The following is a 23,836-nucleotide window of genomic DNA, read 5'->3' on the forward strand; positions in this document are numbered from 1 at the left end:
CTTACTGGCATCTCCTTGCGTTTTAGCTTTGCAATCACTCTTTGTTTTCCTACAGACTCAGATTGGGGATGTGGGGACGTGGGAAGGGGCGACGAGGTTTGACGGGCGTGGGTGCTGTGCATCCATTTCCCACATCAAACAGATCCGTACGCTAACCGAAGCGACTGTTTTTATTTTGTACGTCCGCGTTGATGATGGAGAGGCGCGAAGTTGTGGACGTGTGGTTCGCGCTGTGTTTTGCTGTCTAGCGTTTTCCTAGTTGTTTTTGTTCTTTGTTGCATCTTGCTGTCGTTGCTCCTTGTTCTTCTTTTTTTTCGTTTCTTGTTAGTGTTGAACGGGTATTGGACGGCTTTGGCGTTGGCGGCTATGGGACCACGAGATTCTGCGTAATGATTTGATTAGCGATGATGATGTAGTGCAGAAGTTTGCTAGCAAGCTGAGGAAGAAGTGAATAAATGACTTGAGAGATTCAAACTATGCGATATGATTTGACATGTGATGTAGCGATTCTGTTTGTGTGTGTACGTATTGAAGTCAATGTGATTGTTGGCATGTGTAGCTACCCTACCAAGTATAGCGGGGAACCATTGCACCTCTCCACACGCCTGCGCGACACGATTGTAGGCAATGTACATTCTCAAAATCAGACTGATATACTGCTGATCGTGAAACAAGTAGAAATTCAGCGCAAGGGCTGTGTTATTTTTTCGCTGCGTTGGAACACTTATATTTTTTTTAAAAAAAAAATCCTTTGGTTGCTGTCTATCCTTTGCTTTTCATTCAAAAATATACGTAACTCAACATATCGATAAAAAAAACGACACAACAATGCATTTTTCTCACCCAAACAAACTCACTCCCACATTCTCATTCCCATAATTTTCACACGCACCCAAGATTCCACAAACAGCCCAGTATTCGGGTGTTTGCAAAGAAAATAAGAATTTATGCAACGCCGGCGAGCATACAAACACAGCATATGCCGTGAAACAGTAAAACTTTTGTAACTAATATAGCACCACATGTAATTGCGTGTAAAACAAAGAGGTGACACACGGACAAGCATGAGTAGGAAAGAATACAAGTCATGTATGCAAAGCAAACAAAGGAGATATTTGCCCAAAAAAACAAGAACTTGGTCAAATGACTTGGAGAGATTTTGCAAACGGGCAACCCATGTTGGGGGAGGGGAAAGGTATCAGGAACGAAAATAATAATAATAATGGAGAAGTGACATGTCCTCTCTCTCTCTCTCTCGTCCTTGCTATATCGCAAGTTTTCGTCCACTGTTGGAATCAATTAGGACTCGACTTTGAGTCCTACTGATCCGCGACACTGATTGGTCGACACGAGCACTGGCAAAGGCGTCGTCACCGCCTATTGGCCCGTGCGCGGAGGTACTGTAGATACTCAACACGATAACAGATACAATCAATCAATCCGCTTCCTCACTATAGTATTTGCAGCTGCAAGTTGATTCACCACGTGCACCTTTATCGTGCCAACATCCACCCATCGAACTTTCTTCTTGTTATTTTTCGACCGATTTTTTTCCCGATAGGTCTTTGTTTGTCTGGTTGGGGTGAACGACAGTTCGATTACTCTTCGGAGTGCAAAAGAAAAACCCCCCATCTTGGTAAATCTTAAATATTTTCCATTAACTTTCTAGTATCGTTTTAATTTTCCTTCCTGGGGTGGGCTGAAGGAAGGGAGCGAATTTTGAGAGAAAGAAAGGGAGTATACCACCACCACTACTACTACTACTACTACTACTACTACTACTACTACTACTACTACTACTACTACTTAGAGAGGAGGGGAAAAAGAGGGCGGCATGTTTCTTTTCATGTTCTACTATAATTACTAGTAGAAGAAGAGATAGAGACGGGTTGAACATGGGCTCATCGCACTCGACACCGCCGCCTCTTGTTCATGTCGGCGCTCCAAGAGGCAAGGTACTTGTTCCTCCGGGTATGTGGATATCCCTCGTCCATTCTTCTTCCTCTTCTTTTTTTGTTCTTCCGCGCGCCCCCCGCTCGCTGCACTTACGCACCCTGCTTACTCCCCACATCCACTTCGCCCCACTTTCCTCGGACGATACATTGATACGTTGTAACTAAACTTTGTATTCACCGATTGGCAGGGACGGCATTTACAGTTCATCCACCCCCGTCTTACTCTCGATCACAGCTGGGTCTCTATACAAGTAGTGCTGTTGGTCCCGTATACGCACCGTACGCTAGAGGACGAGCACGAGGTAGAAGGGAGAATAACACGCTGAGATATGGATATGGCAGGGGAGGAACCGACATTGACATAACAGAGGAGACAGGCGGAGAGGGTGAGAACACATTGGGTGATGTGACGGTAGATGCCGAAGCCAGAAGACGCAAGGAAGGATCGAAAGGATGTCTTAGCGAAAGTATGGGGAGGGGTGTGTTTGGACGGCTTGATACCCTAGACTCGAAACCCAGGTCAGCAACCGAGATGCCTGGTGGATGGGGATACGCAGGTATGCCGGTACGAGTGCCAGCGAGTGGTATCGGAAGCGGCCAGCAGCCATCTGGGCTGCCTCCAGAATACACATCCAATCCCGATTTGGTTGGGTACGGCGAAGACGGGGTGATGCCCGGTACAGGCTTAGTCAGTCCTTATCCAACTTACCCCCCTGGCCCACTACCTAGTAGTAGTCCGCTATCGAGTAGCGGTACACTTCCGCCGCAGCCGGTCCCACGAGGGCGGCCGAACCACTACGAGCATGTGCCAATGGGAGCATATACAGATACGAATAAGGCAAGAAAACCGCTAAGCTCACATGTCGATCCGCAAACCTCGACACATCTGAACCGTGGACAGTCTTCAGGCAACAAGGTCGGGCCGTCAGGCCAAGAGTGGTTGGATGGCGATGCCTTTCTCGACGCCTGTATCTGTACCATAGATTGCAAGTGTCGAAAAAGCCAGCGAGTCCTGTACCGTGCACGTGAGGACCGTCGAAAGAACGGCGATAACTCTGACATTGAAGACCACGAGTACGTCAGTGGAGAGATACGATACATACTAAAAGGCGACCTGGGGCGGAACTGTGATAACCACACTGGATGCCGGAGGAGCGAAAGCGGTAGCGAGAGGCAAGAGAGGAGGGGGAAGAACAAGAACAAGAATAACAATGGGGGCAGGGAAGAGAGGAAGAGACTCCAGCAGCAGTTTCAAGGCTTAAAAGACGACCTACTGGAAGCGCTAGACGAGCGTTTCGATGATATGAGGAAAGAAGGTCGTCAGAGACATCGAGGGCACAGCCCCGCACGGCCGCCTTCGCTTGGGGCCTCCGGATCTGGACAAAGCTCATACTACATGGCAAACGGGCCCCATGTTGACGCACGCACAGCTAGACAAATGGGCATGCCGAACTATAATCTGTACGGTGTGGCTCCATCAGGAATCGGACCAATGCCACATGGTATTGCTAGTGGCTTGGCTGCTGCAGGTATGCGCAGACATGAGGATGACATTTCCGACATGAGCGACATGAGTGACATGGGATTTGATAGTACTGCTATCGGTATGATGAATAATGGGTACATGCAGCCCCACATGACCATGCTGAAGAAGAAGACGGGCAGCTGGAGGAGGAAAGCCATGCGGCCCAACTCCACATCACACCATGGGGCTAAAGCGGGAGAGCGACAGGACAAGGGTACTGTGGAAGGTAATCGAAGCATGGCCGTTGATTCGCAAGTTCCGGGTGGCCGCGGAGGGATGCTGGGACGTCACAGTAATAGTAATAGTAATGGTAGTGGTAGTAGCAGTAGTTGTGATGGTCAGCAAAGAGGGGCGCGCGGAGACAGTGTATGTGGTGATTTTGACGTAGTAGGGCAGGATGAATCTTGGATGCGGCCAAACTCACGACAGCGGGGCGGGCTTGAATGGAGTGGTAAGCGTCGTATTGTTGCAAAGCCTGATGTGTACTGATAACTTGCATAGTAAAAGGACGTGGCGATGGTAGATTGGGTAGTCAGGACAAGGACATGGCCAACAAACTCAACTTGGGTGGCAGCATAGTATACGGAAGGACCGACAGCAGTCGAAAGGGAGCAAGACAGGCTCGAGCCGATACGGATGACGACGGCGAGGACGACAACGACGACGACGACGATGACGGATATTGAAAGACAGGACAGGCCTGGGGCGCGAAGATGAGCAAGGTGGGACAGGAAGGCGAAGCTTCAGGAACGGCAGGTGTGGTGTTGGGGATCGAGGAGAAGGATTGGGGCCCGCGTGCAGGCCGACGAATCGCAGGCCAAGGACCCTGGCCTCGTTCTTTCCAAAATGCGTCATGATTCGCCTGCAAATCATCACACCAGCATGCGCCAAGTGTGCCGTGTTGGGGCATCGAGAGATTGGGAGATCGAGACGCTTTAGATTGGCGTAAGCAGAGTCAGAGTCAGAGTGAGAGTGAGAGAGGAGGGCGTGCTGATGGAGACGTAAGCGGTACACTTGGTGCGTCGAGCGGGAGATGCAGGCTGCAGTACGTACATGTATGCTACATAGATTATGTATGTACTCTACTCAACTCTACATAGTGTAGGGCAACGGTGCCGCGTGTGCAAGTAGGTAAATAGCAGTCATGACAGGTCTAGCATCGGGTTAGCCCGTGTTGCTGCAGGCAACATGCTGGCCAAGGAGGGGTGGATGGGTGGTTGGTCCATGTCTTTGCGACGTTCCCAACAACAACAACCGCCCTGTCATCCCGTGGTTCAAGATAGATTGACGCGCCGAATCTCCTGCAATGTGCGTCGGGCAGCCACAAGTCCTGCACTTGCAATGCCACATGACTGGTCTTGTGGTGCAACCATTGCAGCTTTCCGTGGCCGAGACAGCTCCATGTCGCCTGTCACAAGCAACCACAAGTGCGCGCAGTACATACTCACACACACATACTACCAACACATACACACATACATACATACATACAAATTTTATCAAGCAAACATTATCATTCGCTAACTGCATCTGATAACAACCTGGCCGGCCAGGCCCAACCCTGTGGCAGAAACTTGTTCACAGCCGGCGGAAAGAAAAAATACCGCAAGGCATCAACCAGCAATACGAGTCCAATTTCAGTGGTTACTCATTATCCGGGACGCATCAAACCAAAGAAAAATTCCCACACGCCGTTCCAGTCCAAGTAGAGTTGGGATGATTCCGGCTCCCGCATAGATCCCTATCTCGGTAAATACCAACCAACTCCGCGCTAAATATGCATACAAAGTAAAACCAGCAATAACAGAGAGTAGAGAAAAAAATTAGCGCATGGCAGCCCAGAGCCTGTGGCAGACTCTGTTATGCCACGTTGTGTGCCCGACACGCTGAGTGATCCCATGTGAAAGCTGCGCCAAGCACGTGTGCCTCGCTAGCCTCTCTCTACGGAGCACACCACCCGAGCCCAGTGTCGGCAATACCCACAGCCTTTGCAAGGCGCTTGCCCCTCTCACTGAGACTCAATATCGCGCACTTCTTTTCCGCCAACCAGTTCTCAAAGGCATTGATGTCGTCTGCGTGCATGTGAGGCTTGGCCTCGGACCATGCGGAGTCCACTTTGTAAGTCTTGTGCCGGAGACGGGGAAGAGCCTCGGTGCGCAGATGCGATAGCTCTGCCGCATAATAGGCATCATGTGACTTGAGCGGCGTCGAGAAGGATCGCTCGCGCGAACGAGAACGCTCAGAGGTCGGGAGCGAGATGGGGGAGCCAGGACATAAGAGATGAGAGGCTGGGAGCGATGATTCCACAGGCGACGCGCTTCCAGATTGAGAGGTGGATGAGGCACTGGTGAGGGGCGTAGACGAGTCCGACTGGAAGACGCTGCTGGCATTGCTTATTGTGCGAAACCTTGGCGATGGAAGCTGATCGAGCTGAGCCAGCGAGTCGTCAGCGGCAGGTTTGCCGTCGACATCACTGTCGTCGGAGCTCTCCAGGTGCTTGTCGAGTCGCTCGAAACCTGTACGGAATTAATATCGGACCGAGGTAGGGATGCACGTGAGGGACAAAAAGACGACACGTGATTGAAGAATGGGACAGGGCTGAGTGAGAACGTACCAGTCAAAACAGCAGCGCCAGCGTGTTGAAGAGCGGCCAGGCTGGATTGGACTTGCTCGGGAAGGCGATCCCAGAGTTCTTGCGGGCAATACCAATGGCGCAGGTGGGCCGGGTTGTAGCTGAAGGCATCTCCGTCCTTGGGAGCAGCGACACGAGCAGCATTGAGGTAAGACGACGACCTCGACAGCGACGCTCCCATGGGCCGGCAGCTGTCGCGACGAGGACGACCGGGGTTGTTGTAGATGGGCTTTGGAGATTGTGGAGTAGCCATGGCGGGCGTTATGGTACTACGACTGAGCAGGTCTGTGGCGTGCGCACGATGAAGAGTGGAGTGGGCCAGCGAACTGACTCTAGGGCGTGGTACTTGACCGGTGCTCTAAGGAAGGGGCCCAGGGGCTTGCGGGAGTATTTGTAGGCAGAGAGGGAACTTTCTAGACAAAGTATATAATGTGCCACAAGGTGGGTGAGGTGGAAAGAGGTGAGGAGGGGGGGGGGAGGGTGAAAGGATCGTGCGAGGGCTGGTGATCGAAGCCCGTAGCGGAGTCAGCAGGAAGAAGTGTGGAGTTTTAGGCAGGGGGGTGCGGGTACTGTGCGGGCGGCGTTTGGGTGTGCGGATGGGAATCAAAGGGTGGTGCTGGGCGGTTTCCCATATACCCGACGAGCAGCTACTACGTCAAATGCTAACGCAGGCTCAATGGAGCAGCGAGCGCCGCGTGCGGCAAATGAGGCGCGTCTGGTGTGGTTGGGAGGGCGCAGACCCATTGATTCGACCCAAAGACGGCGCTCCTAGGAAGATGCCAGCATGCAGGGAAAACGTTGCGGTGGCCGTGTGAAGGGCAGCTAAGGCTAAGGTACGCCCGCCTAGAGGACGGAGGAGGGTGGGCGGTTGGTAGAGAGCCCAAACGCTCGGACGCCCATGGCCATGCCCTTGCCCTTGCCCGGCCCTGCCCTGTCCGGCCGGCCCTTGGCTGCCCTGCCTGCTGCACGCCTGCTGCCGCATGCCTGCTGCTGCTGCTTCTGCTGCATAGCATTTTTGCGGCCACGCTATCAGCATGCAAGACGGTCCAAAAAAGACCGCGTTGGCAGTGCGCCACACCAGCCAGCGCCCAGAAGCCCGTCTGGGGCTAGAGCATGCCCCGGAAACGGTTGGTCGCCATTGTGTGCCCATGTGTGGGTGCAACGTGAGTGTGTGCGCGCTGATGTGGACTGAGGTGGGCAAGGGCAAAAAAAAAACAAAGCAGCCACTTACGCGAAACATCAGTCATTGCCGCCGCATCCTGTCCTCGGAATGAACCGGAACAGCCAGCTGAGCCTGAGGAGGGCATGGCGCAGTACGTCGGCATGCCGACAGCAGCCCCCCAGAGCTGACACGGTTTGAGATTGCTCCGCCTATGTACGTACACAGTGCGTATGGCTGGGCTGGGCTGTGTGCTGTGTGTGTGCGTGTGTGTGTGCTGGGCTCCCTCTGTGCCCGACGGCGTCAAAAGCAGCCGTGTTTCAAAAAAGTCTGGCCGTGGCGTGTTTGAGACGCGGACGCCCGTCTGCACCTAATTGCTCGACTCGACTTCTATTAGCGTGCAACATGCTTCCACCGACGTGCTGATCGTCACAACGACGGCGGGCGCGGGCAAAAAGACGCAAAAGCAAGCTTCCTCGCCCTCGCCCAGCTCTTGTCGTCAACAACGACGTCGCGAACATCATCTTCGCCCCCTCCCGCTGCCGCTGCCGCTGCTTGTGGCGCCGCGGAACCATGGCTCGCTCGCCAACACGTCTGTGTGGTCTGTCTGTCTGTCTGTCGTCAGCACGCGAATAAAGTGGTGCAGAACCTGTTTGTCGCTTCAGCAAGAGCCTGTGCGAGACGTCATGGTGTAAGTGGCCAGACAACAGACTACTGGCACCCACTTCATGTTTCGGTCGCGCGGCAGCTGCTAGACTATGACGACTCTCATTTGCATTGGCCTACCGTGGTAGCATTGCACTTCATGGTTATCATTGTTTGGTGTTGAGCGCTTTTGTGCGACGCTGGGCCACGCTTGACACCCTTTTATCTAGCATAGCCGGCATCCGCCCCAGTAAATCCCTCAGCACCCTGCCCGGCGCTTTGCAAGTAGGTAGTCCAAGTGCAAGCAATCTCGACAGCTTGGGCTTGCCGTCTCTCTTCCACACCATTGGCACGGCACCTCGACTATTCCAGCCTATATCGCGCGTTTCGTTAGTACCGTGATCAGCCCATGTGATAGTCATCCCACCTTTGGATCAAATGTACTCCTGATGCCGTCTCGACCATGTCGCTGACCTGGCCCTTTTCAAGCGCAAATGCTGCCTGCTCAAACTCCTTCTGCATGTCGCCTTTGCCAAAAAAGCCACTGCTCATCGTTAGCCAACCAGCTCTTGTCCAATTCCCACGGCCAACTCACAGGTCCCCTCCTTTGCGGGCGCTGCTGCAGTCCGACTCGGTCGTTGCCAGCTCAGACAGTGATTTTGCGTTTCCATCACTCTGGCCCTGCTCGTATGCCTTGATCTGCTCGTGGTACTTTTTGATCATCTCGCGAGCCTCCTCCACCGAACGCGTGATGTTGGGTTCCCGCCAGCTAGCAGGGCGTCTGCTGTCGCGATGCTTGACAAGCAGATGAGCACATCGAATCTTGCCTTCAGTCGGCGCAGAGGCAGCAGGCGCAACGCCCTTGGAGCTGTGGTTGGCTGCCATGTACGCCTTGAGCTTCTCCGGATCGGTGCCCGCGGGCGGTTCCCATCGCGAGTCCTTGGTTTGCGCATGAAAGTAGTATGGTAGGTTCTTCGTATTCGAGCGGCGCACCTCCCACCCCTCAGGGAGACCAGTCTCGGCGGACGACTATGACGTGTGAGCAGCTGAAGGCCAGGCGTGGAGACGGGCTCGCGCAATGCGTACCATTTTTGCTACTTGTGTCTTGATGGGGTGCAACCAGAGTTTGATGCAGTATAGATGGAGCGGCGCAGAGTATGATGGGAGTCTTTGCAGGGGGCAGTCAAAGGAGGCAGCGTGGAGCGACGTCTGGAATTGAAGGCGGTGGCCAGGGCGATCGGCAGTCCCAAGTCGACAATGCGGGGGGGTCTTTGCCAAACAAAGGGCCTGCACGGCAACAGAGGCGGCGCGAGCCAAGTGGGGTGGTCCGCGCGCTCAGTCATAGCAGTAGTCAGCCTATGCCCATGTCTCGACCACCAGTGTTCCCTTCTCAAAACGTGCGATTGTCAACACGGGCGCGACTGCACAGAAACTACCACCTCGTACGGCCAACTAGTGTACCAGCACACGACGAACCCTCCTTCCTGTCTACTGTCTAGCACCCTCCACCGCCAATATGTCGTCCCCAGCAGCCCAAACGAGCGGTGTCAAAGGCGGCAAAGAGCCCATTCTCTTCCGCTTCTGCTCGGAATGGTGAGCCTTGCCGCCCTGCCACATGGTGGAAACCGCTGACCAGAGGCAGCTCCAACCTCCTGTTTCCCCGCGAAGACAAGTCGGAGAACAAGTTGCTTTTTGCGTGCCGCACCTGCAACTTCACCGAAGAAGCGCCCTCGTCTTGCGTGATGCGCCACGAAATCGCCTCGACGGTCGGAGCCACGGCCGGTGTGACAGCGGAGGTTGCCCAAGATCCCACGGTTGGTCCTTCCCTGTCCAATGTACAAGCAGCACAAGAAGCCCAAGAAGCCCTTCCTGAGGAGATGCCCTGCTGCACCATGTGTGGCATGCCCATCATGTGTGAAGAATGCGGCGAGGAACCGGCCCCTGGCTTTGTGCTCGAGGCCGAGGACGAGGACCCGCAGGCAGCACTCGCCCAGCAAGACATGGGCGGCGACGAGGACATGTATGGCGACTACGACGACTTTGACGAGGAAATGTGGCATGACAAGCACACGCCCTGAATGCGCGCCTCGTGCGCATCACTACCAGTACAGTTGCTTGCTTGCTCTTGAGCGTGCTCGCTGACTGTACCTGCGTCTAGTTACCACGAGTGCAGAAACAATGCACAGAGTGCGGCGAGAACGAAGCCGTCTTTTTCCAGTCGCAGCAGCGCACTGCCGAGACGGGCATGGTGAGTAGGCAATCTTGAGTGGCGGCCATGTCTGACTTTGTACCAGGCCCTGTACTACGTGTGCGCGGGATGCGGTCACGTCACACGCCCATCCGACAACAACTAGGCGAATTGCGACATGACATGCATGCGGTTGGCGTTTATTCTCATGATAGATATATAATAAAGCGAGGAGTTTAGGGAGGAAAAAACAAAAACAAAAGAGGGCCTTCAGATACCCCGTGGGTATGACGTAGTGACATGGAGATGATAATAGTACATTTATTCTTGGGCATTTTGGGAAAGTGCAAAGATGCAGTCACGGAAAGTGTGCAAGGTGCTGCTTTTTTTCTTGAATTTTGCTGTGCTGGCTCGTCTGGCTTAGACGTGCATTGGGGCGAGGGACAAGATCTTGGACCATTGCTTCTGCCTCAGTTCTGCAGCGACGACGCCGCTGACTCTGGATCCGATGGGCTCGCCGGCCTTGTTGATGAGGACGCAGGCATTGTCGTCGAACTTGACGACACTGCCGTCTGGCCGCTGCCACTTCTTGGCGGTGCGCACGACGACTGCGTGCCGCACATCGCCTCGCCGCACCTTGTTGGCTGCGCTGATGGACACGCTGTTGCCGGTTTCGGGGCCAAAGTTGCGCTGCTTCTTCACCACCACGACAATGCGGTCGCCTGCTGTCGTCAACCTCGATCCCCCCCGACCTCTGTCTCCGTCTAGGGGTGGCACATACCGACTTTGGCAGGGCGCTTCGATCGCAGGACGTTGACGCACTCGACGATTGCGGCGCCCGAGTTGTCGATGCAATTGACGAGTGACTAGATTTGATGCATGTGAGCTGCTGTTGCTCTTGCTGTTGCTGTTGCTGTGCTCTTTGAGGCGCGGGCAGACACACCTTTAGTTGAATCATCGTATGCGCCTTGGCTCTATTGTCTGGTTGCTCGCGAGAACGGCAGTGTGCACCTGTGTGCTGACGGCGGCGTTATCGATCAAACGGTTTGCGTGCAATGCCGCCGTTGCACGACGAAGTTGAAGTTGCTTGCCGGCCTTTCTCCGGCCGGTCCTCCCTCACTTGCCCTAGGCGGCTCGCTTCTCGCTTACGCACCCCCCTTCACGCCGCGCGTGAGATCTGGGTCGGAGCCGGCAGGGGTCTTCTTTGAGCCCCAGCCCAGCAGTCCAGTATTAGCCCAGCCCTGTCACTCGTCTCGTCCTCCCGCCGGTCTCCAGACTATCCAGCCGTTTCTATCCTAGTCGTCTCCGTGCGCGCCCGACACTCCTTCCTTTGCATACACGCGTCGTTGTTGCTGCTCCTGCTGCTGCTGTCACGGCGTGAGACGCTCCTTCCCTTTCCTTGTTGTGCGCCTGCTGTTATAGTCGTACGCCACTGATCGCATGCCGCGCCTCCGCTCACCACCCGGCCCCCATTCACGTCAGCGACCACTGCCATCCACCCCTTTCGCAACCACGCCCACAACCATTTTTACTGTCCACACCGCCTGATACCACTCCTGCTCGCCCATCGACATCCGCCTCCTCTTTCCCGGCCACTGCGCCGCCATGGCGCCCTCGACCAAGCTCACGCTGGACAAGCTCGCGACTTTCGACGACATCATCACCGACGCTGTCATCGACAAGGTCTATGGCTGGTTCACCATCCGCAAGAACAGAGGTGGCCGGTTCACCGGCGTGCGAGGCCTGGATGGCGAACACGTCGCCGACATCATTCGCCAACACGTCATCTGGGACAAAGATCCTGCCGAGGCCGTGCAGAAACTGCTGCAGTTGCCTCGTCTGCGTCGATTCCTGGTCGGCCTGAAAGACGAGCGTGACCAGGAGCAGTTCAGGCGACATCTCCGCAGATATGTCAACATCTACATGCCCGACTGCCAGTTCGACGTGACAACTACGAATCGCTACACCATCACAGAGCACGAGGCCTCAATCACCGCACGGCGCGACATCAACCCACGTGAGGAGATCAAGTATCTGACCGGTGTCCAAGTGGCCATGACCGAAGAGCAAGAGAAAACTTTGGAACTACTGCGCAAGGACTTCAGTTTGGTCATCTCCAGTAGAAAGAAGACACGCTCTCTCTTTCTGGGCCCAGCACGCTTCGCCAACCATGATTGCGATGCCAATGCAAAGCTCACCACCAAGGGCTACGACGGCATGCAGATTGTTGCAATAAAGCCCATCTCAGAGGGAGAGGAGATTACTGTGTCATATGGCGAGGATTATTTCGGCGATGACAACGAAGAGTGTCTTTGCAGTACATGTGAGCGCTTGCAACAGAACGGATGGGCACCAATGAAGCGAGTAGAGCGCAGCGATGGCGAGGAACCTACTGAGCAAACCGAAACCACAAGCCATGAGCAGGATGATGTCGATTCTGAAGACACACAGACATCTGTAAAGCGGCGGTGGGAAGATTCCACCGTTGAAGACCCCGAGTCTGACTCCATGCCAACATCCAAGCGAGCTAAATTTGAACAAAAGACCTCGCCGACAAAGCCTGATGAGTCGGACTTGTTGCGAATGACGACACTGAAAAAGGCTCATAGCACATCGTCATTACGACAGGAAATTGCTGTTTCGAGCATAGAAGATCCTTCCAGCAACTTGACCGCACTTCCGCAAATATCACGCGAGATGCGCAACCAGCAGCGCGAAGGCTTCCTCACAGTGAGAACGGATGAAACCGTTTCTTCTAGGGAAATCTCGCCGCAATCTTCAATAGCGGCTGCATCGCCCAAGTCTTCAGAATCGACGGATGCCACATCAATCGACGAAGATCATGTTCAGGAAGCTGGTGAATCAAAAGAAAAAGTCGACCCGCAAACCATTCATGATCAGCCGACATTGGGAGTAACGACAGTGAAGGAGGAAGTTACTACGACTACGGTAAACGCCCCGTGGCCCTCTCTACCTACAGCAGAACCAGACTCTATGTCCGATCTCAGCGAACTTTCTGAGAGTTTCGAATTTGACGATGGAAATCAGCAGATTGTCAAGCGCAAGCCACGCCCCGTTATTCGAACCACTCGCTCCAAATCGCGCTTTGACGTTCAGAACCGCGTCGGAACACCCATTACGATCGAAGACGGAGACGAGGCCGATTACGTCGAGAACACGCGCAAACCAGGTGACTACATGACTTCCAATGCGGTGCTCTCTGCCAAGGGCTCCAAGTGGGTCAATTGTCACACATGTGAAATGGACTTTGTCCAGCAAGAGGGCAATAATACTCGTAAGGAATGCCCGCGGTGTGAGCGTCACTCCAAACTGTATGGTTTTCCCTGGCCAAAGACGGAAAGAGAGGGTAAGCATGACCGAGAACAACGCATTCGTGACCATCGTACCGTGCACCGCTTTGTCGCACCAGATGAGGAGCGCCAGCTGAAGCGCGACAAGACGAGAAAGATGATTAGAGACAACATCAAAGAGCGGTTTTCAACACCGCGCAGTGCCAGAGATACCATGAGTTCGAGTGTCGAAATCGACAGTGGACGCAAGAGAAGAAGAATCAGGAAGACCATGTAGGGCATAAATCTAAGAGCCACGCTTTCGAAAAGAAGGTGCTGAAAGACTTGGAGAGTAAGAAACTGGATTTTGGCTTTTGTATATTGACATTTCCAACACACCCTTTTCTAAAATAGCATATAGCGAGGCGCTTTCGGCGAAGGAGCTTGTACGATATCCGACAATGATTTACCGCATGAACACGTTTTATTAATGGCATCAAGTTTTTAGTTCACATCAATATTGAAGCGGCATGCTACGATAGTAGATGATGAATCTATTATCTTTTTTTTCACCGGCATTGAACCTTACATGCAGTGAAGTATATCGCATTGTATAAAGTTAATCAGGTCTTACATTGTTAATACGAAGGAAGTGGCGAGGCGCTTCCAGCCCACACATCTCGAATACGACGCCCAGACGCTCATCCGTCTTAAAGACGAACAATAGTAATACGCATCCCATTTTCTTTCCCTCCACGTGGACCTAATGCAGCAGGAAAGAAGAGCTTACTCTTTAATATACTATTCTTCTTGCCCCTCAGAACATATCAACGCCACACCAATACCTCAAAATCCACCCATGACCACATACACCGCGGGGCGGGCAGTGGGAATGTCGAAAAGACTAAATTTGATTTTTAAATTCCGGACAAGGACGTTCTAGAAGGCCTATACTATACAAACGTTGTCGCGGTACACAGGCGGCACCGCAATGCTGATTGGTCACTCCGTCGACTCGCTTAATTTGGATAAATGCTCGTAAGGGCCGGATGGGACGCGGGCCAGAGCGCAACAACACGCAGCGTTTATATTAGAGGGGCGGGGGAAATGGCTCTATATGCAGTGGCGGGAAGAGAAACAATATCAAAAGTTGAGTGGCTGGATTTGCAGGGACGGGACTTTTTTTTCTTTTACAGTTTACCAGGGAGGAAAGGAGAGAGTAAAGTAGATGATAAAATAATTGCGGAGATTGATCAAGTGAGAGAGAGGGGGGGAAGGAAGGGAGGTATATAAAGGAGAGTGGGTTTCTTGGTTTTGTCCATTGCTGAGAGAAGATTGAGAAACGGAGGTTTTTTTACGATCAAAGTTTCGATACCCATTTACCTCAAAGAATAACACAATCAATCTTTCCATCAATTTTCCTCCCTTTGGTAGACCGCCTTTAGCATCGTCTCTACCGATTTTAAAAAGAAAAGAAAAGGAAAGGAAAAAATATGCATGCCCGCATCTTTCCGTTTCTTAGCTTCGCGCTCCTCGCCGTCGCCGCTCCCCCTACTCCCCCAACAATAACGCGCCTCGTCTTCTCCGGCTCCGGCTGCCCCAACGACTCGGGCTCCGTAACGTCCGACACGACCATTCTCGGGGACTCGGCCGGCGTCTCCTTTTCCCAGCTCAAGGGCGACTCGACAAACAATTGTGGCGTACACATTCAGTCTTCTGGCGCGAGTCCCGGCTGGCAGGTTGCGCTCAAACAGGCAGATTACGCAGGCAATGTGGAGTTGAAAGGAAACAGCGGACTAAATACGCTCACGCAAGTTTTTTGGAGCGAGAATGCGGGGGACACGGTGAGTTCTTCTTCTTCTCTTTCTTCTTTTCCCCATCTTCTTCTATTTTCTTTTCCTATGACTGGAAAAGTTGATTGTATACTACCTCATTCTCCGAAAAAGGAAAAACATGTAACTGACGATTTTTTGCTTTTTCGGGGATAATAGGGTCTTCTCTCAGGTGGCTTGATGAGTACAGGACCAGACGTCAAGGATTACGTTACAGTGCGGAGTAGCGCTTCGGATCTCAAGTGGTCCAGGTGCACGGAGGCAGATGGCAATCCGGGGATTCTGAATGTCAACTTTCGACCGGTTGTGCAGGGTGATTTTGGGAAGTATGATTTCAAGCATGCAAGCTGGACGCTTACGTGGCGGGAATGTTAGCTGCGTGCTTTGTGTGGCTTAGATGGGGTAGAGCAAGACTTTTAGAGGGAGGTGTGTTATGTAGCTTATATGTTTGTCCTTCTCTTATCCTCTTCTTCTGTACCGACTCTGAAATGATATGGATTAAACAATTTACTGTCGCCCTTTTGATATAGTAGGATCTCATAGAGGTATGAGATGTGATATGAGAATCCCACCAGGAGCACACCCAATTGTTCCCGTTTGCCCTCTTGTACAGTACCACAATACGATATCACCTCCTGGGGATCTCCCCTCCAGCCACGCTCATTAAATATTCCTCGGTCCGCAGATCCCTGCCTTCTCCACTACCAACTCAAGTGTGTCTCCTCCCAAGCCGTGGGCGTTGAATTTGCTGTGCCAGCATCCATCTTCGCCTTCTCCAGCTGCCTCAAGTGCAAGTGCCTTCGTGTTGAGTTTCTTCAAGTCCTGTTCCTGATAATTCTTGGTTATTGTGCTTGTCGGGTTCTTTTCGTGGCCAAGCTCGATTTGAAGGCTTCTAGCAGCATGGTTCGCAGCTTGCAAGGCGGTGTACACCTCCGGGCGTCCGTGAGGACAGTATACACGAACAGGTTCATTAACCTTGCTTTTGCCGCTGTCTGACTCTGCGTCGGAGTTTGCGTCAGAGTCACCAGAGTCGATCAGCCTGAACAATCTCAAAATGTAGCCAGTATCCGATATGAAGGATGCATCGTTGATGGAACGAGGTGTCTGGTTTGCCGACTCGGAAACGTAATCGCGTTTGACATATATCTGCGTATGTTGTTTTTTGGTTGGGTATTCGAAAGGCGCTATGGTGCTAGTCAGAACCATGCAGCCATGTTCGTCTCGCTTGCTGTTCTGCTCAATGGTCATGTAGCCCGGGTATTGTTGTTTGCTCTGGAAATATCTGTCCGCCTGTGCATTCGCATCAAACATACTGGTGAACGGACGTACAGTTATTTCACTAATCAAAGCCTCTTTCTCGTCTTGCTCACCGCACCACTGCTTTTGGGAGATTGAATACTCAAAGTAAGGTATTGCATCTGCAGAAATTTCGAGAGATTGACTGAGATCTAAAGCCTTGCCGCTGTTTGCTCGGGTACCTGGTGTTCCGAAACGAACAACCGGTGGAGACACTTTGTCGGCATCTACTGCTGAGCCCATTTCAGAGACGGCGCTAGATGCAGGCGTAAAGGCTGCTCTTTCCTTACTAGCCTTCTTATTCATACTAGTGCTGGCTAGAAATATTTTCTGCTTCTTGGGGGTTGCATTATTGACATCACCACCACAAGGAACGCCATCAGCCTCCACTTTTGGTAAAAGCTGCTTCGAGGGAGATGTGATTGATTCAGGAAGCTGTGTGTATTTTTTAAAAGAGCTAAAAGCCGGTCGTTTAGGATTCGAGTCGCTGTTTAGTTGTCTATCAAAAGTGGTCGGACGGACTCCTTGAATGGCTGAGGGGTTTTCTTCTGTAGTCTCGAATATAGCGACTCTGCTCCCGGATTTTACAGCGTTCAGCTGCTTCGAAATGCCCATCTCTGTTGACATTGGAAGAGTTCTTCCAGACTTTTGAGAAACCTTCGCCTTTCCATTCTGTTTTTTCGGTACGAGATTCTCTTGTCGGCTCTTGATAGGTACTGGTAGTACTGAATGAGCAGCAGTACTCACAGATCGTTGCAAAGGTTGTTGAGCTGGACTCGGTGATAATGCCTGTCGTTTGTTCTGGTCTAACTTTTTGTTCTTGCCCAAAAGTTCCCGAATATGAGACTTATCGAGTTGCTTTGTTGGCAGGGGTTTTAGAGTAGGCTTTTTCTGCGAGGTGACTTGTGGCGAAGATGACCTCTGAGAAGTACAAACGTAATCCTTCATTTCGTTCACATCGTTTTCATCGCTATCATCGCTGTCCAATACAAAGCCGCCTTTAGTTTTTGGTCGCTTCACAGCACTGCTAGAGGTGTCTAGCGACAACGGCCGCTTCTTTGACGTGGCAGCATCCGCTTCAGCGGTATACGGTGAAAGACTATTTTGGGATGGCATCTCAACAGCCTTCCAGAGATCTTATTTGCTTGTGGTACGAAAGGCTGATAGTTCCTCTACCTTTTGCAGAAGGATGTCAATTCAATCCCTGGGCTTGTCAAATACCTGCTCTCAGTAGCAGTGGACTTACCGGGCGTATAGATGAGACGTATAGAACTAGCTGCCAGAGAGATAGCAAAGTCTTCCTAAAGCTTAGACTTCGTGAGGCACTGAAAACAGGGTAAGGCTTAGTAAAGCTAACTTCACTTGGTGAGGCCTCCCCAAAATATCAATAGCTTAGAATATGATACCTGTTATAGATCTACTATAAGAGGGGCAGGCAGACGAGGTGAGAGATCTCTTGATAGGACGCATATCCATGCTTCTATCTTGCGATTCTCTCTCGTGACAATCAGACGCCTGAAATTGAATCGAACAGCCGCCAAACATGAGAGCACAGGAGGAGTTTCAACAGTTTGACAAGATCTCCTTCAGTGGCATCATGGTTGCAAGAGAAAGACAACAGTAACTGGATTTGAACTGAACGTATTTTTTTTCGCTAGCATGTTGCTACTCATAGTCAAAGGTCAGCAAATGAAAGACGAATTACAAGGAAGTCGCATAGTATCCTGATTCAGGCACTACTTCCGAAGGTGATAAGTGTGTCGCGCTAACCAACCTTGGGTTGGGCATACCCGTCCTCGTAGGGGTATCCAGTGTCGATTGCCGAATTTGCAGGATTTGCCGCTGAGTCATCATGCCCCCACACCCTTAAAGGAAACCACGCTCCTGAATTGTATCGAACCCGATGCACTTGCGACATTGAATTTTGAGCTTTTTCTCCAAAAATGACCCAAGGAGTATCCGAAGGCTCCGCAATACCAGTACCTGACAAGGCACTGAGAGATTTGGCAAAAAATGTGGCCAAGGTCTTGCCTAATTTCGAAGAGGAAGAGGCGGCTGCTGGTGTGAAGTAAGCATGCAAAGTCCGTGAGCTTTGCTTTGATGGTATCGAATAAGACTGACAAAGTCTTAGAAATCTTCACAAAATTCTATCCCCGGTCCTGGAAACTGCGGACCTGGCAGATTTGGAGAATAGTCATCGTGCGGCCGCCTCGAATGCACTATGTGCAATCATCGAGCATTGCACGACTTCCAAGTGCCAATATGTGCGTGAAGAGATTCTAAATGATTCAGTTTTCATGAAGGCGTTCAATATCTATCTTCAGCGATCCGGCGACGCAAAAGGCAAGTCGATGAGGCAGATGCTTTTAGTCCTTACAAGTGTTATTACCAGAGACCAAAGCTTACGCGCGATCGAGCTTCGAGAGAAAGCTACGGTCTGTTTTCTGGATATCGTCTGTGAGCGTGAGGACAGGATCAAAGTGAAGCCAGCTTTACAAGGCCTCGCCCACTTTTTGCTCAAGGAAGTGGTATCCGTATCGGGGCTGGTGGATCTTTTCAGGAAACAGGCGAAGCACTCATCTGGTGCAGCCGAAGACGTCGCAACTTCCCAGACAGTCTTTCTGTCCTTTCTTGCGTGGGTCGTTCATCATGACACCTCCCTATCTGCAGGTCATTTGATCAAGAACTTCCTCACGAAGGCTCGCAGCTCTCCAGACTACTGGAAGCAGGAGGCCAATGGCAAGCACATACCGCTTTGGATAGAACCGGTAGCGGAAACTTTACGAGACTGGCCGGATCGGATACAGGAATTCAAGACCCATGTATTCCCTCACTGTTTCCTACCAAACATTGCCGAATACACCCAGTTTCTATCGTACCTTCACTTCAGTTCATACGTTCCGCACGATGGTGTGTTACCGGATGAACTATCGGGGCCTAGCAAATTTACTCCATATATCGACGGACCAATGGAATTCAGAATCTTGCTTGCAGCGATTGCGACTGGTAAAGAACTCACCATCGTGAAGGACAACGGTAAGAAGACGGCACCGTGATGGAGTACTGATGAATTTGGACATTTACTTACTTGCCATTCAGACCACAAAGTTCAGAATAACATAGAAATTCGCGAGGGCGCTGTTTATCTGCCCGACAACATCACAGGTAAATGGATGACTGATCCAGAGCCCGAGGTCAGGCTTGCAGGGATGTTTCTTTCAGTCTATTCAACCTCTGTCACAAGAATTGTCAGCAGCAGCGTCTTTCAAGCGTTGAAGCGTAACCTCGTCCACCTACATACCGATACAGACGCCAACTTTCGAAGAGAGGTACACGGATATACACAGAAGCTATTTGACCGCCTAAGGGCAAGCACAGCCACTCTTTCGAAGGGTTTGCTGAAAAACAAAGTTGCTGATCAATCGCGACTGCCTTTTCCAAAAGCAGCATTCGATTCCGGTCTCTCCGTTTCCCATTCCAAGCAGCAAGACTCGCTTCTGGAGTCACTTTCCTTTGTTGTCTGGTACATACGGTTTCTCGAGTGGGAGCTGCGCCCCACCGCATCCTATCAGAGTCGTATTACAGCCCTTAGATCTCTTGTTATTGTGCTACGTTCAGGCGTGGATCCTGGTGTTCCATACAATAGTCTCTCGAAGTCAGCGCAAGGGCAGTTGAACTGGGCCCATGGAATTCAGATTGGAAACAAAAAGCTGGTGCGAACACTACTGGATCTGATACTAGACCCCTTTGATGACGTTCGCGATGCGGCCGTGTCAGTTCTACAGCTATGCTTATCAGCCTTACCGGAGTTGGATAAAAACCGTGTGATGGCTGCAATTCCCCCATTCATCGTACGAGCAGAGACTATCATGCTCCGAACCGGACGAGCTGATCAAGCGGATGGTGTTGCTCGAGCCTATGGAATGATCTTCAGCTCTGCAGGTAACGAAGAAGTAACTCTAGGGAGATCTTACTTCTCTACAAAGTTCCAGATCTTTGAGCATCTCCAGAAGCAGCTCAATGACACATTGGCTATAGCACACAAGGACCTTTCGCAGGCTGTTGATGGCCGGCCTGTACATGGTATCTTTGCGGCATTGCGATATGTAGTGGACCAGCCTGACTTCTATGCTTCTGTATCAGGCATGTCACCAGGTGCCTTTACCAATTGGAAAAGTCTTCATAGAGATGTTGTAGAAAGTATCGAAAGCCTATGGAACTTCGTTTACAACGTCCTATGTGCAGATGCACCAGAAGGGCACATCCCTGACGAGTTGGAAGATGAGGGAAGCTTAGATACCAAAGAAATTCTGAGCTACTCATGGAGAGGCCTCAAGGAAGCAAGGTGAGTAATTGACGATTACCGAGGAGTTTCATTAACATCTTGCAGTGTCTTACTTAGGACCATCATTTCAAAGGCCCCCGTGGGTAATGCAGACGGTGATCTTGTAACACCGCAGCTCTTCGAAAAGCTAGGGCGGCTATGTTTTACACAGCTATTAGAGCTGCGGCACCGAGGTGCCTTTTCGACTGTATCGCAGACCTTTGCAGTTTTCTGTCGTCGTTGTGTAATATCGAGTATTCCCTCTCTTCGCGCATTGCCAGAAGCGTGGTACCAGGTACATGACGAGACTGTGCGAACTTCCAAAGCAAACATGTTAACGTATACCAGGAAACTCTACGATCTATTCAAGACAAGTCCGACGCCATCACTCGGAGATCTGCAGGTATACCAGCGGCCATGTCAGCCCTATTGGCTGCGGAGCCACAGACCAACGGCAGCCTCTTCCCTCGGGCGATGAAGGATCTTACTGCAGAGACACTGGTCGAAGCGCGAAGCGCAAATATTGAAGAGAGTCGTCTTCCGCAAGTACATGCACTCAATTGCATTAAGGAGATATTTACCACCTCCAAGCTCAGTATCGCTTCCGAAGCATACATTGGCCAGGGTCTCGAGTTGGCCGCAAAAACACTCAGCTCACCTATGTAAGAAAATATGATCGTCTTTCGGCTCTCATATTGACTTCTTCATAGATGGCCTCTTCGCAACTGTAGTCTAATGCTGTTCAAAGCCCTCATAGAGAGGTTGCTTGGCAGTGACGAAGCTCAAGACTGGAAAGAACGCGATCGGGCAAAGACATCACGCTTTTCTTATGACAACTACCCTAGTCTCGTCACAATATTGCTGGATTTACTCAAGCCTAATGGCAACCGAAAGATTATGGACACGCCCGAGACGGGCAGCTCGCCTCTTGATCTTCATGGCGCTGAGGGTGTCTTTCCAGCTCTCCAGATTCTGCGTCAAGCAAGACCACCGCCTGAATATATTTCAAAGATGCAGGAATTGGTAAAGGAGCTTATTCCAAGCCCACATTGGCACATGCGAGACATGGCCGCAAGAACTTATGTGTCGCTGTGTTCCCCAAATGAGGGGGTTGAGGCCCTTGGTCCAATCCTGGACAATGCCCCTGCCAGCCACAATGGACAGCATGGAATGCTTCTGGTGGTGAAGTATTTGTTGAAGAAGATCCTTCGCAACTCGAGCCAATGTAGTGGGTTTTCTCTTGCATTCAGTCATTCAATCAAACTAACCATCCACAGCCCTAGACTGTGTCGCAAGTATGATGCAACAGATTTGCAGAAGTGCACCCATATGGTACGCCTCGAGCAATTGTCTATTTGTCAAATCCGCCTTCCTAGATGTTGTCGGTTTGTGTGGTATGAGTATGCTCCGCCAGGCGAATGCAGTCTCGGTGCTGAATAGCTGGGCTGACCTTGCCGGGTCCGTCTCCATTGGTCCTGAATTCAATATCGGACCTAGTCAGCACCACGGAGACGATCTATTTCGCAGTTCCTTGGCTCAAGTTTTCATCATCGACCGCGTAATCATGCGGGAAACTTCCCTTGGCATCATGGTCTCAGACGAATATCAGAGCATTGGTGACGCTCTGATGCTCCTTGCAACTCAAGACCCTGATACTTGTCTAACCGCTCTACGCACACTAGACACTATAATGAAGTCTACGCCATTTGAAGACTTGACAATTCCACTCTCCTTGGTACTATGCCACATCCACCGTGTCATCCTCGAAGCCACAGATGCAGAAGTAATCTCAGCCGCCCAATCTGTACTTGCCTCGGCCCTCACAAACAACCAACACCTCCGCCACAACTTTTTCTCTCTCACTACACAAGACCAAATCATTCTCACCTTGGCCAAGCTCGAATCCCAGTGTCTTGGGGGCCCGCCATCAAACATGCAAAGCGGCTTGCACCTTGTCGCTTTCTTCCTCGACCACGCATACGCTTCTCTACCCGAGCAGCGCAAAGACATCATATCCGCAATTGCACGATGGATCCGTCTTCTTCGCAGGACAATCATTGACACGAATCCCTTTGACACACGCTTCGCTGCAGTACAATCTCTGCACGTACTACACTCCACTCTGGCCGCACGCCCCATATCAAACGCGGGACGCGCTTTACTCCTGAGTCTCAGCCTGGTTCTCTACGACCTCCTCAATGACGACGACGACGAAATCCGTGATCTAGCGGCGCGCACAACGGGAAATTTGCTTCGCGCCCAGGGGTATACGACGTCGTTATGCAAAGACACCGTGCCGATACTAAGCAGCTATCGTCTAGCACTGTTTACATGTCATACTTTTCACTCAACATCAGGAGGCGTCCTGGTTACTCAGGCTCTACATCGTCTGGCAAATACTACTACCACGGGAGAAGCACTCTTCTCCATGCCTTTTGCGGAGACATTTGCGCGGGAGAGGCAAGAAGACATGGCGTTGTTTGCGCAAGAGAAGCAGAATCTGTACAAGGATGATGTTTTGGATGTGGTACTTTGGTCGCGTGTATTACTTCGCCTGCCTGCCTCGTCTATCTCTTTGACGTTGAAGTCAGGACTAGCGAAATGGGTGGCGGATGGCCTGGCTGTGCTCACAGAAACTGCGACGAAGGAAGAAGATGGGGCGTTAGGATGGAGTTCGAAAGCCGAAGTGTTTACGCTAGGGATGCGAGTCTTTTGCGGGGCCGAGGTAGTCATGGGGTGGAGTGATGCGAAGACCAAGGGTGATGTGATGGTGGCGCTGGGTAAGTTTTTGCATGTGGCAAAGAGCAAGGGCATTCATGGCTTGTGGGTTGAGAGAATGGAAAGAGTGGTGGAGAAGGAGGTGTTGCGGGTGCTGGGAAAAATCAAGGAGAGTCTGGACGAAGTATGAGGTGCGCAATTTGATTCACGTTTTCAGGTCAGAAGCAGAATGAAGTAAAAAGTTGATTGTCAAGATGATCAATAATATGTGA

The 23,836-nt window shown here is 51.5% G+C and overlaps 9 protein-coding genes across 9 annotated transcripts; 5 read left to right on the forward strand and 4 right to left on the reverse strand.

Moving 5' to 3' along the window:
• Window positions 1-2,487: 2,487 nt before the first annotated feature.
• On the forward strand, window positions 2,488-4,166 carry COCCADRAFT_6671 (uncharacterized protein; the record flags this gene model as incomplete). Its single annotated transcript, XM_007716066.1, has 2 exons — window positions 2,488-3,706; window positions 3,982-4,166. 2 exons carry the CDS (start codon window positions 2,488-2,490, stop codon window positions 4,164-4,166), a joined length of 1,404 nt encoding a protein of 467 aa, XP_007714256.1.
• Window positions 4,167-5,421: 1,255 nt separating this feature from the next.
• COCCADRAFT_101282 (uncharacterized protein) lies at window positions 5,422-6,365 on the reverse strand (the record flags this gene model as incomplete). The annotated part of the gene is made up of 2 exons (XM_007716085.1): window positions 5,422-5,996; window positions 6,095-6,365. 2 exons carry the CDS (start codon window positions 6,363-6,365, stop codon window positions 5,422-5,424), a joined length of 846 nt encoding a protein of 281 aa, XP_007714275.1.
• Window positions 6,366-7,010: 645 nt separating this feature from the next.
• On the forward strand, window positions 7,011-7,645 carry COCCADRAFT_27847 (uncharacterized protein; the record flags this gene model as incomplete). Its single annotated transcript, XM_007716074.1, has 3 exons — window positions 7,011-7,275; window positions 7,315-7,425; window positions 7,500-7,645. 3 exons carry the CDS (start codon window positions 7,011-7,013, stop codon window positions 7,643-7,645), a joined length of 522 nt encoding a protein of 173 aa, XP_007714264.1.
• A 673-nt stretch (window positions 7,646-8,318) lies between these two features.
• Window positions 8,319-9,810, reverse strand: COCCADRAFT_38467 (uncharacterized protein; the record flags this gene model as incomplete). Its single annotated transcript, XM_007716086.1, has 3 exons — window positions 8,319-8,460; window positions 8,512-8,945; window positions 9,808-9,810. The coding sequence occupies 3 exons, from the start codon at window positions 9,808-9,810 to the stop codon at window positions 8,319-8,321; spliced, it is 579 nt and encodes a 192-aa protein (XP_007714276.1).
• A 714-nt stretch (window positions 9,811-10,524) lies between these two features.
• On the reverse strand, window positions 10,525-11,062 carry COCCADRAFT_38469 (uncharacterized protein; the record flags this gene model as incomplete). The annotated part of the gene is made up of 3 exons (XM_007716087.1): window positions 10,525-10,826; window positions 10,886-10,970; window positions 11,048-11,062. 3 exons carry the CDS (start codon window positions 11,060-11,062, stop codon window positions 10,525-10,527), a joined length of 402 nt encoding a protein of 133 aa, XP_007714277.1.
• A 647-nt stretch (window positions 11,063-11,709) lies between these two features.
• On the forward strand, window positions 11,710-13,692 carry COCCADRAFT_27851 (uncharacterized protein; the record flags this gene model as incomplete). The annotated part of the gene is made up of 1 exon (XM_007716075.1): window positions 11,710-13,692. One exon carries the CDS (start codon window positions 11,710-11,712, stop codon window positions 13,690-13,692), a length of 1,983 nt encoding a protein of 660 aa, XP_007714265.1.
• A 1,195-nt stretch (window positions 13,693-14,887) lies between these two features.
• Window positions 14,888-15,601, forward strand: COCCADRAFT_101285 (uncharacterized protein; the record flags this gene model as incomplete). Its single annotated transcript, XM_007716088.1, has 2 exons — window positions 14,888-15,238; window positions 15,386-15,601. 2 exons carry the CDS (start codon window positions 14,888-14,890, stop codon window positions 15,599-15,601), a joined length of 567 nt encoding a protein of 188 aa, XP_007714278.1.
• Window positions 15,602-15,889: 288 nt separating this feature from the next.
• Window positions 15,890-17,638, reverse strand: COCCADRAFT_101330 (uncharacterized protein; the record flags this gene model as incomplete). The annotated part of the gene is made up of 1 exon (XM_007716089.1): window positions 15,890-17,638. One exon carries the CDS (start codon window positions 17,636-17,638, stop codon window positions 15,890-15,892), a length of 1,749 nt encoding a protein of 582 aa, XP_007714279.1.
• An 827-nt stretch (window positions 17,639-18,465) lies between these two features.
• COCCADRAFT_6679 (uncharacterized protein) lies at window positions 18,466-23,754 on the forward strand (the record flags this gene model as incomplete). Its single annotated transcript, XM_007716067.1, has 7 exons — window positions 18,466-18,590; window positions 18,654-19,558; window positions 19,622-20,867; window positions 20,913-21,141; window positions 21,195-21,508; window positions 21,557-22,074; window positions 22,124-23,754. The coding sequence occupies 7 exons, from the start codon at window positions 18,466-18,468 to the stop codon at window positions 23,752-23,754; spliced, it is 4,968 nt and encodes a 1,655-aa protein (XP_007714257.1).
• Between the last annotated feature and the right edge of the window lie 82 nt (window positions 23,755-23,836).

This window comes from Bipolaris zeicola, assembly GCF_000523435.1.
Source record: "Bipolaris zeicola 26-R-13 unplaced genomic scaffold scaffold_126, whole genome shotgun sequence".
In the NCBI taxonomy this organism is placed as follows: domain Eukaryota; kingdom Fungi; phylum Ascomycota; class Dothideomycetes; order Pleosporales; family Pleosporaceae; genus Bipolaris; species Bipolaris zeicola.